This window comes from Cottoperca gobio, chromosome 20, assembly GCF_900634415.1.
Source record: "Cottoperca gobio chromosome 20, fCotGob3.1, whole genome shotgun sequence".
In the NCBI taxonomy this organism is placed as follows: domain Eukaryota; kingdom Metazoa; phylum Chordata; class Actinopteri; order Perciformes; family Bovichtidae; genus Cottoperca; species Cottoperca gobio.
Window position 1 is genome coordinate 12,212,289 of NC_041374.1, and position 18,075 is coordinate 12,230,363.

Consider the following 18,075-nt stretch of genomic DNA (forward strand, 5'->3'; position numbering starts at 1 on the left):
TTGTGATAGAAAGCTTACCTGTGTGCGAATAAAGCGGTGTGTGTGACCCTATACTCTCTCTCTGTCATCCCTGTAACTGACTGTGGACAAGAGGCTCCACAATAAAGTTCTTGGTTTAAGTACCAGATCCACTCCACTTGGAGGCAGGGTTTGGGGGAATTGTGGAGAGTGGGTCTTAACAAAATCCCTTAGTTGAAAGAATCTAAAAAAATCAGATCCATTTAAATGAAAGGCAACCCGTAGTTGGTCAAAACTGGCAAACAGGCCATCAATGTATAACTCCCCTATGCAGCGGAGGCCTTCCCTCTCCAAGTAAGAGAATCGGGGGTCAATTGTGGCTGGTAAAAATAGATGGTTATTACAGACAGGAGTTGCTTGAGGAAGAGTGAGCCAACCAAAGTGACGTCTAACTTGTACCCAGATCTTTAGAGTGTTAATTACAACGGGGTTAGATGTGAACTGTGAGGGGGAAAGGGGGAGAGTGCTACATGCGAGGGATTGAAGTGACGTGGATCGACATGAGTTGGCCTCCACAAGACACCAGTCACTCTGGGGCGAAGTGAACCAGAGCATGATCTTATGTGTGTTTGTGGCCCAGTAGTAGCCCATACAGTTAGGTAAACCAAGCCCACCTAGGAACCTGTCCCTCTGCAGTAATGGTCTACTAGCTCTAGCATGTTTACCAGCACAAATAAATGAGGAAATAATATTATCAATAGCAGTGAAAAAAGATTTAGGCAAAAAAATAGGTAGGCATTGAAAGATGTATAGGTATCTGGGCTGTATGTTCATTTTTATCGTCTAAACTCTTCCTGCTAAAGAGAGTGACAGGTGACCCCACCTTTGTAGGTCAGATTTGACTGTTGCCGTCAGGAGAGTAAGATTTTGTTCTCGTAACGCACTAAAAGACTGCGTGATTGCAATGCCTAGATATCTAAACCCTGAGTTGGATATTCTAAAAGGCAACGACAACGGAGGTAACTCTGTAGCCGATTGGTTAATAGGGAAACATTCACTCTTTTGGATGTTTAATTTATATCCTGAAAATGAACCAAAAGTGGTCAAAAGTGAGAGTATGTGTGGATTACTAGCTATAGGATCGCGCACATACAGAAGCAGGTCGTCAGCAAATAACGAGACCCTATGTTCGATATCCCCCCTCTGAATCCCCTTCATTCCTCACTGCTTTTAGAGCAATTGACAATGGCTCGATAGCAATTGCGAATAGTAGTGGGGAAAGCGGACAACCCTGATGCGTCCCTCGGAAAGGAGGAGATATGATGCACAGCTCAACGGGTCCTTGTCCTTCTTAAAGATCAGAGAGATAGAGGCTTGCATAAGGGTGGGTGGCAGTGAGCCTAGGTCGTACGACGAATTAAACATATCTAATAGTAATGGGGCCAGTTGATTTGAGAATTTTTTATAAATTCTACCGGGTATCCGTCAGGACCCGGTGATTTGTCACTATTTATGGACTGTATTGCCTCTTTAATCTCAGCGAGCTGCAGTGGGGCATGTAGTATCTGTTGGTCAATAGTCGAAATCTTGGGCATATCTAGTTTATCAAAAAATGTAAGTAGCTGATCTTCGCTATCAGGGGATTCAGACGTGTAGAGACGAGAGTAGTACGATTTAAAGATGTTATTAATCTCTCCTGGGTCGGAAGTGTGAGAGCCCAACTCATCCCGAATCTGGGTGATTTGATTCGAGGCCACCCTAGCCTTTGGTGGGCCAGGAGACGGCCAGCCTTATCTCCATGTTCATATATAGACCCTCGTGAATGTAGAAGGAGTCGTTCAGCCTCTCTTGTTAGGAGAAGGTCAAGTTCTGTTTGGAGCCACATCCGTTCTTTAAATATATCAGGCGATTGAGTGGATAAGAGTTGGTTGTCTAGATTAATGATAACCTCCTCAAGCTCTCTTTGGCGTGCTCTACGAATTTTATTAACATGAGACGTATGCGAGATGATCTTACCCATAAGAAGATCTTTAAGGGTTTCCCAAAGTAGGGACGCAGAGGTCTCTTCATTTTGGTTGGTCTCACAGAAGAATGCAATTGATTCCAAAATACACTCACAAAAGCCTGCATCAGATATTAAAAGAGGGTCAAGACGCCAGAATCTAAATTCCTTAGGCTTATGATCAAAGTGAAGGTCCAAGATCACAGATGAATGATCTGATACAGTTATCGGTGAGTAATGAACTGAGACAATCGACAAAATAAATGTTTTATCGACAATGAAATAATCTATGCGTGAGTATGAATGATGTGCATGGGAAAAGAAAGAGTATTGCCTAACTGAGGGGTGTAAAAATCTCCACGGGTCGACGTAGCCACGGATCTGGAACTAGATCTGTCTAGTGTTGGGTCTATTCACACAATTCATGTCTCCTCCCAATATTAATAGATGGGAATTCAAATCTGGAATGGTGGAGAATAGCGATTTCACAAAATTATGATCATCCCAATTGGGAGCATACACAGATACTAAGATGACCGGCTTCTGATAGAGTGTGCCAGAAATGATGACATAACGTCCATTTGTATCTAAAATTGTATTAGTAGGGGTGAAATCTCCATTTTTCCTCATTAAAATGGATGTGCCCCTTGTCTTTAGGTTAAATTGTGAATGAAACATACAAAGTTACAAAGATGTGTCTCCTGTATAAACATTATATCCGCATTCAAGTTTTTAAGATGTGTCATAATGCGTTTCACCGGAGCATTCAACCCACCAGTATTCAGAGATAGTATCCTGACCCCCTGTCCACCACCAGTCCCTGTACCAGTTACATTAGCCATGACACCACGTATAGCATCGAAAGTGTCAGGTCAGCCCTAGAACATCCATAACTAAAAATGGAGAGAACAGTGTACATAAAAATGACAAAACAGAATGTAAATGAAATAGCTGCATCCAACAAATGGAAACCCATAGCCCCATCAAGATAAATGTCCCACCCTTTCCCGCCCTCTCCCTCCCATCCCCTACTCCCCCTCATGTCGCATTATGCACTGTCTTGACTAGGTAACGTTAGATTTATAAAATAAATTGTGTCCCAACATAACGGTTGTAACGTACCCAGTCCACCATCAATGCAGCACTAGCGCGGTTTAGCTTAGCCTAGCCCAGCCACCACTAGCCTAGCACAACATCAGTGGTTAGCTATCTGGCTCACGTTCATGGCTAGCTGCAAAGGCTACAGCCTCCACGGGCGAGGGAAACCTTTTCTTAGCCCCGTTTCCCAGTGTGATCTGCAGGCGAGCAGGGAACAGAAGAGCCGGTCTGAGGCCTAGGTTGTACAGCTTTGACATGATGTCCCGGTACTTAGCCCACTGTTCGAGGACCTCCTGTGTGAAGTTCTCCCGGACAATCAGATCCTTGACCTGGTAGCGATGCAAACGCATTATCACAGGTATCATACCTGAATTATTCCACCTCTTAATACCATCATTATGACGCCATGACTCTAGAAACTACACATTTAGACAGAAACGCAGTATAACCGGGCGTTGCATCACCTTAACATAGTCAAGTACAACAGAGTTATATTAATATTTCCGAAACATTTAGTTGTAAATAGCAGGCATTCCCAGCAGTACAATGTGCAGTGCCTCTCGGAGGCTGTGAGCCGGGGGTACCGCTCGTAGTTAGTGATTTGAAAGTGGCGGACAAACCCATTCCCGGCTGTGATAGGCTCGCTAGCGTCGGTGTTGGCCGTTCTCTTCTCACGATGTTCCGTTCACTTTAAGCTACAGGCGCCTGCACTGTTGATTCTGAAGGCCTCAGGGCAGATTTCTTGGACCCTGGCAACACATTATGGCTGAAATATGATTGGATAAAAACTCTAACATAAAGGCCAGACCTCCAAATCTCGATCTGAGGCTGGAAGCAGCGCAACCAAGAGGAAAGCTATGAAATGAAGAGAATAGACTATGGGGAATAATTTAATACATATTTGTGGAAAAATATATCAAAATTAAATTTATATTCTGATGATATTTAGGCCAACAGGGAAGGCCTTGCTGGCCCTGACGGCCCACCACTGGTCAACAGTGTGGTTGAGTTAAAACCATCCTGTTACTGTGAATATAAGAAGTAGTTACAACATGTCTCTGTCACACACACACACACACACACACACACACACACACACACACACACACACACACACGTTCTCCTTCACATCACCCGAGATTTCAATTGTGGGGCTCTGACGAGAATCTGGGGTTTAAATGCCTTGTCAAAAATCTAAATATGTGTGTGCAGAAATGCTTCAGGTGTCGTTAAGACTTGTTCCCTTTTTAGAGCTTGGCACATATCTGACATATCTGAAAGCTCAGCACGTAACTATTAACATGTGGACATAACTGACATAAGAAAGCTGCAGGGGGTGGAGGTTTGGAGTTTCCCTTTATTGAACTGTAAGCAGTGAAAATGACTTTTTCATGTCCAGGTGTCTTTTTCTACAAACATAAAAACATACGGTACAGTAATATAATTTAGATATATATGTAATAAACATAAAGGTACATATCATGAATTATATTCAAATGTTTTCTGCGTCTTGACACAAACAACCCTCATTTCCTCTTCACTTGGGCGTAGAGCGCCTCGTCATCAGTCGGTGTTGAGCGGTTTGCTGTCTCGGGCACTTTGACCTGTGCGTACAGAGTTTCCTGCTGCAGTGCACCGTCTTGCTCTGAGGGCTGTTCAGGTCTCCGCTTGGAGAAGTCGATCTCTCCGTAATGGATGTCTTCTTCTGTTTTTGGTGCTGGCTCTTTAACAGCCAGCTCTTCAGCTGTTTGACTCTGCAAACAACACAAATTGTTGTGAGTAGCTGGATTTGGAGTCGTGACACAGCAGAAAAATCTTATAGTGTGTCACAAAATAGCTCGAAAATCAATGGTCTCCTCTTGTGAGGTCTGTACAGTTTTTAAATCTTTCCCCACAGTAGGTTGGTAACAGGATATCTGACAATATGTGTTGTGCTCTTCCCCTTATTTTACTCTTGGAGAACATTATAGAGTTCAGCTCTCAAAGATCTTAAAGTGCAGTACTGTGAAGAAACGTTTAGGATATTCCCACCTGAGTCGGTTGTTGAGTTGAACGTGTCGACTTAAACCATCTCCAACACACGAGAGTACTGTAAAATAAATCATCAGAGAGAAATACAGTTTGTAAATGTAATGTGGAAAATGTGCTCTTTGAGACGCTGGTGCAGAGGAGTAAAACCCACAAAACAGATCATCTGTGCCTTCATCTTCAGTGTGGCTGTAACTGAAACATTATCTGCTTTAATGTGTGAGACTTACCAAACACAGACAAGCAGGGAGATGAGCACGATGATCGCAATGATGATCACTGCTAGAAGATCTCGTGAAGATGTGTAAGATGGTTCTGCTCATAGAAACAAACCACATATAAGTATCTACTTAAAGAAGAAGTTCCACTTTTTGCAGCAATAATTATCCCACGTGAACATTTGTATATGAAATACAGAGAAAAGTCTTGTAGAGTTGAAGTAAATGTGGACAAAACTACATGAAAACATCCATTTACAAACCCTCACACAACTCGTGCAGTAAAATCCAAATTTCATTTACTACTCACTACTTTGCTGAACAAGTACACAAATTGAAAGGTTTTAGCACATACATGTTTGGGCTGTACTGGACTACTTGATAAACTCAATTATGATTTAACAATTTTTCTCTGCTTTTTGATTCATCCTTCACCGAAAAACTAAGTTTTCTTCAAGAATTCAACTCAACATTGGGTGAGTAATCGAAGACAAATGAATTGAAAAATGGTCATTTTATGGTTGAAGTATTCGTTTAAAGATTAAAGTAAGTAGATGCAGTTCAGCTCCGTGTTTACCTTCTATAGTGAGCTGGATGTCTGAAGAGGTTTGATTACCGAGACCATTTGTGGCCACACAGTAATAAACCCCTCCACATGTCACATTGAAGCTGTAACATCTTCCTTCAGACACTCTGACGGCTCCATCGTTGCTCTTCTTGAACCAGGTGAAGCTGCTGACGGGAGGGTTGGCTGTGCTGGAGCAGCTCAGGTTCACCCTGCTGTCTGCTGCCCAACCTGAGGATGGACTGATGGACGTTGAGGTGTTCTTGGGAGCATCTGCAGATACAGATGTGAGATAAGAGAGAAGCATGAGAGCCTGAATTAGATCCTGAGAAAGAAGAACCATCAGGTGCAAAAACTGGTTGTCTTACATGAAACATTGAGAGTCTTTGTCTCCTCTGCTGTCTTGTGATCTGTCCCTTCATTCACAGGATAACTGGCAGAGCAGGTGATGTTCAATCCATCATGTTGGTCTGACAGAATGAAGGTCTTCTGGATTTCAGTTGTGAAGGTCCGATCTGCGTTTTCCTTTATTATGTTGTCGGGGTTTTGTTGGAGAGTCCAGGTGAGTTGAGGAGGGTCGTGTGGACAGGGAGTTGCAGCGGAGCAGCTTATAGTGACAGACACGTTCTCCTTCACATCACCTGAGATCTCAATTGTGGGGCTCGGAGGAGAATCTGGGGTTTGAAAACAAACAGATTTTACACTGACAAACACAGCAACAGTCTACAGGCAGGCAGCGGCTCTGTAAGTGTGATCACGTGCCACTGATAACATGCTGATACAGCAGCTTTAATGTTCACCATCTTCATTAACTTCATACATGTACTATTCTACATTTGAGAGCAAAGTATTATACTTTTTACTCCACTGCATTTATATAACAACTATACTCACTAGTTCCTCTAGACATTCAGATCTTTCTATGAAAAGATTATATATTGTACATTTGTTTACTTGTGATCCCTGGTCATGTTTATGATGTTTGACTTGTTGGCAGCTCCTCCAAAGATACATTTCCCCTCTAAACTTCTCACATGGTTTCATTTCAGTCATGGTTTGAGGCTTAATAAGGCGAAACTTTCCAATAGTTCACAATAAAGCAAAAACTAGAGAAAAGTCCAAAATATGAACACAGATTTCTCCTGTCCTCTACATTAACCAAGTCACTACCCCTCAGATTGATCTTGTGACCCTAAACATTACATTACAGTTCATTTAGCTGAGGTTTTTGTCCAAAGCAACTAACATTAAGTGCAAACAATCATGAGGATACAACTCCAAACAGCAAGAATCTTGCAAGTACATTATCTTCAAATAGGTGAAATCATTTAAGTGCAGAACAATAGCTCCAAATAAGCCAAACAAAAGTGCAACATACAGAAACAATAGAACACAAATTCAACCATTAGCTTTATTGTTGTTGTTGTCGAGGTGCATTAGAAACAGATGAGTTTTCAGTCTGTGACGGAAGGTGTGAAGACTGTCTGCTGACCTGACATCAATGGGACCAGGATAACAAACAGGCGAATAAACAATAATAATAATATGACTGATAATAAAATAAAAACTCTCTTACCTTTAACTTTTATTTGAAGAGGATCACAAGCAGCTGTTGCCAGAAATGGCTTATTCTCAATTCTGAAGAAGTATGTGTTCGTGTAATTTGAGATTAAACTGGAAAATAAAGTGGTGCAGTTGTTCTGACTCAGGTCTCCAGTGATATTCATTGGATAGATATTATCACTCCTGCTGCTGTCGAAAATCACTTGACCTGCAGCGACATTTCCTTTTGTCCACACTCCAGAGATTGGTTTTGTTCCGTCAAATGTCCCTGAGCTTTCGACAGTAATGAAGGTACATGGGATATGCAGACAGGATCCACTCAGTGCTTCCATCTTCTGAGGTGTTGTAATTGAAAGGTGTGCCACATAATCACAAGCAGCGTAAGCACCTGTAAACAGACTCATGGTTAACAGTTGGGATGTATAAAACATTTTTAATGAAGAGAAAAGCCCAAATGTACTTCAGCAGTAATATTTTGCATTACGGTACAAACTGTATCTGTATAACACCTTTCATACAGGTTAGGGCAGTCGAGAGAAAGACAGAAGTGTGGAAACAAAAACAATTCAGCAATTTATCAATTTGACAATTTGGGACCAAAACAATACAATTATATAAATGTGATCAAATAGAATTAAGAGCTATAATAACAGCAATAAAACAGCTTAAAATACAAACTAGATTCATAAAACAACAATAACATTTTACAACCTAAATATAATTAAATAGGTGAATAATGTAATAGACATGTCTATAAACCATCATTAATCAAAGGCCTGGCTGAATAGGTCAGTTTTAAGTTTACTTTGAAAGATTTCAACAAAATAGTCATTTTGTAATGATTCATTTTGTGTTGGTTTATAATAAGCAGATAAAAACCTCCCCTCCACAAACACGTCCATACCCAGCAACAGATCTCCAAATAACTACGTCAGTACCGTTCAGTGACAAAAGAAACAGAAAACACAGATTGTGATATTCACATGAATTTAGTGATTAAATAATGTGCTTTGTTTCTAAAATCAAACTAAATGGTTCAAGTCTCCAGATAAAAAGTGAGCAGACTCACCAGACAGAAAGAAGACACTCAGCAACATGTTGGCTGTCACAAGTCTCACAGACTGGACTGCCATGAAACTCTTCACCTGGATTTGCAAACACAATAATGCCGCAACTTTTACAAAGCATTCATCCTGCTCTGCACAGACACAATGTCCCGAGTTCAGTAACAGACAACGACTCTGAGATAGACAAGAATCAAAGCAAATGATGTTTTCTTACCAAAATAGCCCGCGTCAGAAAAGAGCGACTGTTAAACCCTTTGGATGGTTTGAAGTGAAAATAATAAAATTCATTCAAGTTTTACAAACCAACTTCCCTTTTGAACTGTCACAATTTAAAACCAAGTCGACTTCCTATAATGTATAAACAGAGAGCATACCTTATAAGGATGATATGGCAAGCATTGTGTGTGTGTGTGTGTGTGTGTGTGTGTGTGTGTGTGTGTGTGTGTGTGTGTGTGTGTGCGCGCGTGTACGTGTGTGTGTGTGTGTGTGACGCATAAAAGCCTAGGGAAGCGTATTCCCCTAGTGGCCACCAGCATACATGGCAGAACACTCCTCGTCTGGTGTCCCCAAATCTGTCAACCTAAAGGACAAATAATAATCTTACATTTCATTTTTCTATGATTTCATAAGAATAACACATTTCTGTTTTTCTTTTACTTCTGTGGAATATCTCTAATGACTGAAGCTAAGGCGAGTCTAGGGGTCCCCGGTGCACACTGTGGGATAGTTTAACATTAACATTATTACTGCCAAATTCAAATTTTACTTTATCTTATTAGACAGTTATTTAATTCTTAACTAACAAAAAAAAACATTTTTCAAAAAGTGTTTTATTTTACTTTTTTACAAAATGATCATATTTTGTGTCAACTGGTTCTATTGGTTCTTGCTCCTGTGCTGAGGCAGCAGTGCGTTCTGTGCGTCCTTACTATATATATTCACTTGGATTCACTTTGCACCATGTGGCAACTTTTCCTCTCAAAAATTCCCCTAGAATCCACCTCTGCACCAATCACACAGCAGTGCTGCTGGATGCCAATAAGATTCCAGCTGTTTCACTCCCTCCTCCCCGAGCTACAAGTTAGATTGACACCCACCGAGTCAGGCCGCGCTGTGATTGGTGTAGAGTGGGAGTGAGAGGTTAGGATCCCCCATCCAGCTGTGTGAGCTTCGCTGATGGACGGAACCGACCGAATACAGTCTGGAGGAGACAAGATTGAATAATGTGTGAAACAATGGAGAGGGGCGGTGTTTGTGATCTTTAGAAAATACCAAAGGTTGACTCTTCTGACGCCTGTTTGTCTTCAGCGGCAGGGTGTGCAGCAGCATCTCTATGGATCTTTAAAAGCTGAAAACCGCCTGTGGATGCAACGTAAAGTACTGGATTGTTAAATGTGAAGGGGGAAACAGCGGAGGAATACGCGGGGAAACGAATAGATGACTAATTCTTCGTTATTTCTCCTTTTTTTGGGTTTGTCCATCAGCTCTTTGGAGGAGGAGGGAATCATAAAGAAGTTTGTGCGCGGCATGAGGCTGAACGCTGCACAAGTAGAAACACATCTTCTTCTTTTTTTTAAATTACTAACGGGGGATGGTTATGAAGTGTTGCTGAGGCTCCTGCAGAGGCTTGGACTCCGGAGACCGGGGCCTGGGCGCACCGTGTCTGCTGAGACTGAGAGGGACCCGCGCTGCAGCGAACCACCTGGAAACTATACGGTCCGCCAGACGCACCAAACCCACAAGACCCTCTCCTCTCTCCTCTCCCCCTGCCCCTCTCTTCTTCATCTCTCCCCTCCTCGTCTCTCCTTCTTACCAACCGGGTTTTTTCTTCAGGCTGATGTGGACTTTACTGCCACGACAGAAATAATCTTGTGATGACTGAGCGCTCTTTGGGCACATCTACCGAGTCCATTACAGGTAATAAATCAAGCGGAAAGATGCTCCTGCGCTCATTTAGAATACAAAACTGCCGCAAACCACTTCATGATGAATGCATGGTTATAGCTTTTTGATGAAGCTGAAGTTTGGATTAGTCGCGTGCTATTGTTGCAGATTTAAGAGATATTTCGGCATTAATTCTGATGAAAAGGAACGTTAGCCCTTCTTGTATTTCTGGAGGCTCATTAGGAGCTCCATTAGTATCAAATGGCAAATACATAATAGGCTACGTTGTCAATATGTAGGGTATCCATGAAAAAAGTTTTGTATCATATTTATTATTTTAAAACTATTTTTATGTAAATTATTTTTCGATGAGGTGTGCGCCATAATTTCCCAAAATGATCCCTCTCCACCCCCGCTGTTGCCTGCTCCTACACTATCCATCCATCCATCGTCTACCGCTTATCCGGGGTCGGGTCGCGTGGGCAGCAGCTCCAGTAAGGAACCCCAAACTTCTCTTCTCCGGGCCACATCCGCCAGCTCCAACTGGGGGATCCCGAGGTGTTCCCAGGCCAGTGAGGAGATATAATCTCTCCACCGAGTCCTGGGTCTTCCCCGGGGTCTCTTCCCAGCTGGATGTTCCTGGAACACCTCCCTAGGGGGGCGACCAGGTGGCACCCTTACTAGATGCTCGAACCACCTCAACTGGCTCCTTTCAACGCAAAGGAGCAGCTCTACTCCGAGTCTCTCATGGATGGCTGAGCTTCTCACCCTATCTCTAAGGGAGACGCCAGATGCTGAAGGTCACAGACCGATGACGCCATCAGGATCACATCATCTGCAAAGAGCAGCGATGAGATCCTCAGGCCACCGAACTGCAACCCCTCTCCTCCACGACTACGCCTCGATATCCTGTCCATGAACATTACAAACAGGATTGGTGATAAAGCGCAGCCCTGGCGGAGGTCAACATTCACTGGGACATTCACTTACTGCAGAGTATCCGGACACAACTCTCGCTTTGGGCGTACAGAGATTGGATGGCCCTCAGAAGTGACCCCCTCACCCCATACTCCCGCAGCACCTCCCACAGTATCACCCGGAAGACCCGGTCATACGCCAACTCCAGATCCACAAAACACATATAGACCGGTTGGGCATACTCCCAGGCCCCCTCCAGGATCCTTGCGAGAGTGAAGAGTTGGTCTGTTGTTCCACGACCAGGACGGAATCCGCATTGTGCCTCTTCAATCAAAGGTTCGACTATCGGCCGAACCCTCCTTTCCAGCACCTTGGAGTAGACTTTACATTCCTACACTATTTAGATTTAATTGAGAGTAGATTTGCAGCAGTGCATTTTTCACCATATGCAAAGTTGGTCAATTCTATTATAAAAAAATTAATAAATGTGCATAAATCCTTGAATCTTACTGCGCTCTGCTCCGGCTGCTGTCTGGCTGCTGTGGGTTATATTCACTGTGTCTAATCTTATGTGTAATCGCCTTTTGCTTGCAGGAGGTGAATGATGGCCGAGGAAGGGGGAAATCTCTCCGGGATCCCCAACGCCAGGGTCTCGGAGGGTTGCTCCTCTCTGCCGAGGACTTTCATCCGGCTCAACGACCTGTCCGGGGCCGGGACAGGAGGCGGGGAGCACGGCAAAGTGGCGGTGGAACCGGCGTCCCCGGTGCCTGACAGGGTCTCCAGAACCGGGGATGAAACGTCGGCGAGCGACGATGAGAACCTACCCTACCCCACCATGGCCCCCGTGGTCTTCTTCTACCTGAAACAAAACACCCAGCCTCGGAGCTGGTGTCTCAACATGGTCAACAACCCATAACCTTTAATACTTGTGAGATAGGAGTCATGTGCACGCTCCCACCTGTGGCAGGTAAGAGACACCTGCTGGGCTCTGCAGCTTTACCAGTTGACATCATGCGTTACTGAACGACCAGACTATCATAGAGTGAGCACGTGGACTGCTTAGACAACAGATATTGCCATACATCAGGGTTTGTGTGTGTTTATTGATCTACTTTCATTGTGTGTATCCAGTGAACAAGCTTCATGAACTAATAGAACAATATGAGCTGATCGGAGGTGTGTTTGTGTCACTCACATGTGTGTATTGATCTCTTTGGGACTGGATGCACCGGGGGCGTCTGTGTCCATTAGTTGACTAGTTTTGCTTTTAGTCAACTGTCATTTTGTATGCTTTTTTTCAGGCTGAATGATTCATTTCCAAGAAACCTATGAGCACATTAATTGTAAACACAAGGTTTGAAATTATGCTTTTGCAACTCAATTTGTCAGCTCTATCGATTAAATCAATGGGTAATGGAGAATCTTTCTGTCTCTCTAGAGCCGGTTACTCATAACTCCGGGAAACATCCGGAGAATCAGATTTGCACATTGGCCGGAGTTTTTCTTTCACACATTTAGCACACGACACGTTCTCATTGTTCTCTTCGACATTGTTGTTGGGTCTTTGTATAAATGTCCTTCTTCTTCACTTCCGGACAATAAGCGTCTCTATTCATTGAACGCACATTACACACACTTAGTGCTGGGGAGCTGGCCGGGTAAAGTCTGTTTAATATCCGGTTGTTTTGCATTCTCACATAATGCTTCTCTGGGGAATGTCCAGATCATTTCAGGGTTGCAGTGCACGTGTGGAAGGGGCTACTCTCTGTACTCTCTGTAGGCTACGTACGTTTGGTAGCTGGACGTGAGAGAGCGATGGGGAGGAGTGTTTCCTTGGCTGATACTGCTCTGTGCTGGTGCCTTTGTTTTTTCTCTTAGGTGTGTGTGTGTGTTATTGTCATTGATCGGGGTGTTAAGTAAGCCTCCTCTTCCCCCAGAAACATTGTCCATAGTGCTGCATGTTGCTCTTTTACACCCCCCTGCTTCCATCTTTTGTTCCCTTCTTTATCCTGCCTCGGTGTCCTGACGATCACAGCTGATTTCCATGTCTGTAAATGTCAAATATTTTAAAGGTCTTACAAATAGACCTTTTTAGCAGCAGGGGCACACAACTCCCCCTCGGCTTCTAATGGAGCAAAGGTGATCCTTGATGCTATTATCCAAGTCAGGGGTGCTCAAATATTTTCTTTTCATGGACACCCCACTGGGACCTTCGGGCAACACATTCCAATTTGATAAGAATTTGAACCAAGATTGTATCTGCGAGTGAAACGAGTCACTTGGGAGGATCCTTTAATTTATATCATTTCTCATTTAGTTTCACTGTCAGATTAATTTAAAGGATTCCAGTTGGGATGGTTTGAAACTGAAAAGTTAGTGTAATCCTATACAAGCTGTATCGCCACACACAGTCATTAACACATACATTAAACCAATCAGAGATGGAGGATATCTCCAAAAGAAGAATTATTACTTAGCCACCTAAAAATGTTCACAATGTGATATCATGCTTATTCAGTTATAATTCCAGAGCTGTACGGTGTTGCGAGGTGTACGATAATCTTGCCCTTTGTAAAATGAATGACCAACAGTTCTAAAAACAAATAATTGGTGAAAAAATACTTTTTTATTCAGACGTCTAAAACCAAAAGAGAACTAATTTACAGCCGGGTAAAACAATAAAATGATTATAACTGAGTAGCTGGAAATGAAACCTGATTTATTTCCTGTCTGTCCATTAATGGTTTCAGTCAGAACCAGTCCAAGGGGCTCCATCATGTTGATACTGCATTAGAGAAACCCGACCAACGATCTGACATAAATCATCCAATCAAACAACGTCTGGTCTGGTGCTCAAATGTTCAAACCTGTAACCGTCTTGTTTACACACTAAGGAGCACACATTGCTCGCCTGCAGGATAAATACTGACCTGAAGTCCAATGCATCACCTATAAATATATCTGCAACACTCTTTTGGCACAGTTTACGTTTCACACGGATATTAAGGAGGATTTGCATGTATTGAAGTGACTGCTGGGTAATTTGTCATGATGTCTGAATGCGTGTGTGTGTGTGTGTGTGTGTGTGTGTGTGTGTGTGTGTGTGTGTGTGTGCACATATCGTGTTTAGACGTTCTCCGTAGAGAGTCTGTAGATGTATATCTGTAGCGATTTTAGAAAAAATCACTGCTTCTGTAATGCATGGAAACGTGTGTGTGTGTGTGTTTGCACTCTCCCTTGCGTGCATCTGGGTGTACACTTTGTATCCAGAGATGCATCTCGCTATATTATTATTTTTTAGCTCTTCCTCTCTTGATCTGTGGCCCCTTCTCTGCTGCTGCCTCTGCTCTCTGACTTGAGAATGAATCCTGCAGTAGTCTCTCCTTCTCTACTATAAATACATCCTCAGCAGCAGCTCTGCCTCGGCTGTGATGCACAGAGACCGCTTCCTCTGTCTGATGCTGCAGAGCAACAACACAGGAACACCCGACTGATCTCGGGGCCAGAATCTATTCTAAACAAGCATATCCTCGGTGAGCCCTTTGCTTCAGGCGGCCCGCGGCCATTTTCAGCAGTCTGAAGTAATTAGGACCCCTGGATACTCGCTGAGGTATTTAGGGTCTAATTGAAGACCCCTGGGGTGTGCGCTCTGAGTGATGTTTTGCCCAGCACATTGCCTGTGTGAAATCCCCTCTGCTGGTTTTGCTAATGATTCCTGCAGAATCTGTGTATGATAGAGAGTGAGAGCTTTTGTGCGCCTGTGTGAGTGAGGTTGTGTAAGCAGCACACACACACACGCACACGCACACACACACACACACACACACACACACACACACACACACACACACACACACACACACACACACACACACACACACTTCCACAGGACTCCCGTAGGTGTCTCCTCTCTGGCGGGGAGCTGGATGTTGTGCCAAGACAGAGGAGGAGGAGGGGAGTTTGTGAACGCGTCCAGTGCTCTCTCTCTTTCTTTTGCTCGCACTGATTTAAGCAGAGGATTACACGACTCAGAACCGTGAGGGAGGACACCTGGCCGCACTAGGTGTTTGTCATCACATTGAAATTGCCTTATTGGAAGACAGACAACCGCTCACGCTCGGGGGAGTGGAGGGATTCTGGCGAAATATGCTACTGATTTGTTTTTGTTTTCTTCTGTTTCGCTCTCTTGCTCTGGATTTCAGTGAAGCTTGCGTTCACATTTGTTGCTCGTTGCTCTGATGCGTCTGACATATAATGGAAGCCGAAGCAAACACTTACTTAATCAGCAGAAAATGTCTCCTGCTCTCCCCGTCGCCTATTCTCCCCTCAACCATCCTCCTCCTCCTTGCCTACTTGTTTCCCTCCTCTGGAGTTAAAAGCCTCACGTTGGCTGGAGAGTGAGGAGGGTGTGAGTGCCTTCTCTCATGGCCTCCAAAACCAGAAGAAGAAGAGAAAGAAAGAAGAGAAAACGTGGGGAAAAAGGGAGAAAATAAAAACTGAGGCTGTTAGAGAAAGAAGGATTTCAGAGACTTTTTACATGTTGTAACTTCTTTTTTTCATTTTTCATTTTTATATTTTTATTCACATGAAAAAGTGTAACAGTGCATTACAGAAAATAAGGCATTTTCATTTTTCTTTTTTAACATTAGAACCCTTACCCACTTTCCCTCAACCCAGCCCCATCCCAACCCATCCCACGGACCCCTCTCCCGGAGCAATAAGGCAACAGTACATCAATTACATACCAAATGATAGATACAATAATATACATGCACATGTATACACATACCTGCATACATACACACATGTAAACGTACACATACTAACACATATATCAAGGGATGTCACATGGGCTGCATGTGTGGTGGACAGGGGAGTAAAAATATTGGAATTATAGGCAGATACAGGGAGAATCCCTACAGTACGGTCTACATAACTGATCAGTGGTCTCCAATGAGCATAAAACTTTTCTGAAGAACCCCGACATAGTATCGCTCAGCCACATTTGAAAGAGGGTGGTAAAGGAGATTTCCATAAGAGAAGGATTTTCCTACGAGCAATCAGGAGGTAACATTGGTTTGGGTGTTTGTCATGTTGATTCCATCTGGGGGCCTACCGAAAATAGCTACATGAGGGGATGGAGAGATTTTTAGACCTACAATTTCAGAAATACATTTGAAGAAAGATTGCCAGAAGGTAGATAATTTAGGGCACAACCAGAACATGTGAGTCAGGTCGCAGGGGGCCTGGGAGCATCCATCACACCTGTCATCCAATCTATCTGGATAAATCCTGGAGAGCTTAGCCTTGCTATGATGTAGTCTATGGAGAACTTTAAACTGTATTAGGCTAAGTCTAGCGCAACTGGAGGATGAGTTGACGGCTCTCAGGGCCTTCCTTAAAAAGTCATCAGAGAGGGTGATCTGTAGTTCCTTTTCCCAAATAGTTCTAATCTTATTAATGGCAGATTCATCAACCGGAGAAAAAAGATCATACAAATAAGAAACATGGTGCCTAGATAAATGTGGCAGTGGGGTGTGGTTAGGGCGCCGGCTGCTGGGGAGAGACAGGAGTGTCCCAGCTGGAGGCCAGACAGCTGAACGGAATCAGGTAATCAGTCACATAATAAATGCATGGTGATGGCCTGGTTCTGTTCTCTTGCAGTAGGCTGGGTTCCAGAGGAGACGGAGACGCTTGGTGAGCCAAGACGCAGCGCAGCCTGGAGAGCGACGAGAAGCAGAGTGACGGACTGGAGAACGACCTGTTAGTGTGCTTGTGATAGAAAGCTTACCTGTGTGCGAATAAAGCGGTGTGTGTGACCCTATACTCTCTCTCTGTCATCCCTGTAACTGACTGTGGACAAGAGGCTCCACAATAAAGTTCTTGGTTTAAGTACCAGATCCACTCCACTTGGAGGCAGGGTTTGGGGGAATCGTGGAGAGTGGGTCTTAACAAAATACCTTAGTTGAAAGAATCTAAAAAATCAGATCCATTTAAATGAAAGGCAACCCGTAGTTGGTCAAAACTGGCAAACAGGCCATCAATGTATAACTCCCCTATGCAGCGGAGGCCTTCCCTCTCCAAGTAAGAGAATCGGGGGTCAATTGTGGCTGGTAAAAATAGATGGTTATTACAGACAGGAGTTGCTTGAGGAAGAGTGAGCCAACCAAAGTGACGTCTAACTTGTACCCAGATTTTTAGAGTGTTAATTACAACGGGGTTAGATGTGAACTGTGAGGGGGAAAGGGGGAGAGTGCTACATGCGAGGGCTTGAAGTGACGTGGATCGACATGAGTTGGCCTCCACAAGACACCAGTCACTCTGGGGCGAAGTGAACCAGAGCATGATCTTATGTGTGTTTGTGGCCCAGTAGTAGCCCATACAGTTAGGTAAACCAAGCCCACCTAGGAACCTGTCCCTCTGCAGTAATGGTCTACTAGCTCTAGCATGTTTACCAGCACAAATAAATGAGGAAATAATATTATCAATAGCAGTGAAAAAAGATTTAGGCAAAAAATAGGTAGGCATTGAAAGATGTATAGGTATCTGGGCTGTATGTTCATTTTTATCGTCTAAACTCTTCCTGCTAAAGAGAGTGACAGGTGACCCCACCTTTGTAGGTCAGATTTGACTGTTGCCGTCAGGAGAGTAAGATTTTGTTCTCGTAATGCACTAAAAGACTGCGTGATTGCAATGCCTAGATATCTAAACCCTGAGTTGGATATTCTAAAAGGCAACGACAACGGAGGTAACTCTGTAGCCGATTGGTTAATA

At 43.6% G+C, this 18,075-nt stretch overlaps 1 protein-coding gene and 1 long non-coding RNA gene across 2 annotated transcripts; one reads left to right on the top strand and one right to left on the bottom strand.

The window, feature by feature from the left end:
* Positions 1-4,397: 4,397 nt before the first annotated feature.
* On the bottom strand, positions 4,398-8,812 carry LOC115025356 (vascular cell adhesion protein 1-like). The gene is made up of 8 exons (XM_029457524.1): positions 8,714-8,812; positions 8,502-8,577; positions 7,446-7,820; positions 6,238-6,543; positions 5,882-6,142; positions 5,317-5,401; positions 5,090-5,147; positions 4,398-4,812 (listed from the first exon to the last, which is right to left on the bottom strand). Exons 2-8 carry the CDS (start codon positions 8,563-8,565, stop codon positions 4,585-4,587), a joined length of 1,377 nt encoding a protein of 458 aa, XP_029313384.1. The 5' UTR covers positions 8,566-8,577; positions 8,714-8,812; the 3' UTR covers positions 4,398-4,584.
* A 943-nt stretch (positions 8,813-9,755) lies between these two features.
* On the top strand, positions 9,756-17,119 carry LOC115025360 (uncharacterized). The gene is made up of 3 exons (XR_003834197.1): positions 9,756-10,416; positions 11,896-12,268; positions 16,966-17,119. It is a non-coding gene; the product is annotated as an uncharacterized LOC115025360 (long non-coding RNA).
* The last annotated feature ends 956 nt before the right edge of the window (positions 17,120-18,075 follow it).

Bases quoted from the DNA above. Each gene is read 5' to 3' on its own strand.
- LOC115025356 (XM_029457524.1), bottom strand. From the start codon at position 8,565: ATGGCAGTCCAGTCTGTGAGACTTGTGACAGCCAACATGTTGCTGAGT. The intron at 6,544-7,445 runs GTAAGAGAGTTT...TTCAAACCCCAG, and splicing joins TCTTCAAATAAAAGTTAAAG to ATTCTCCTCCGAGCCCCACA. The intron at 4,813-5,089 runs GTGGGAATATCC...TGTTGTTTGCAG, and splicing joins CAACTCAACAACCGACTCAG to AGTCAAACAGCTGAAGAGCT.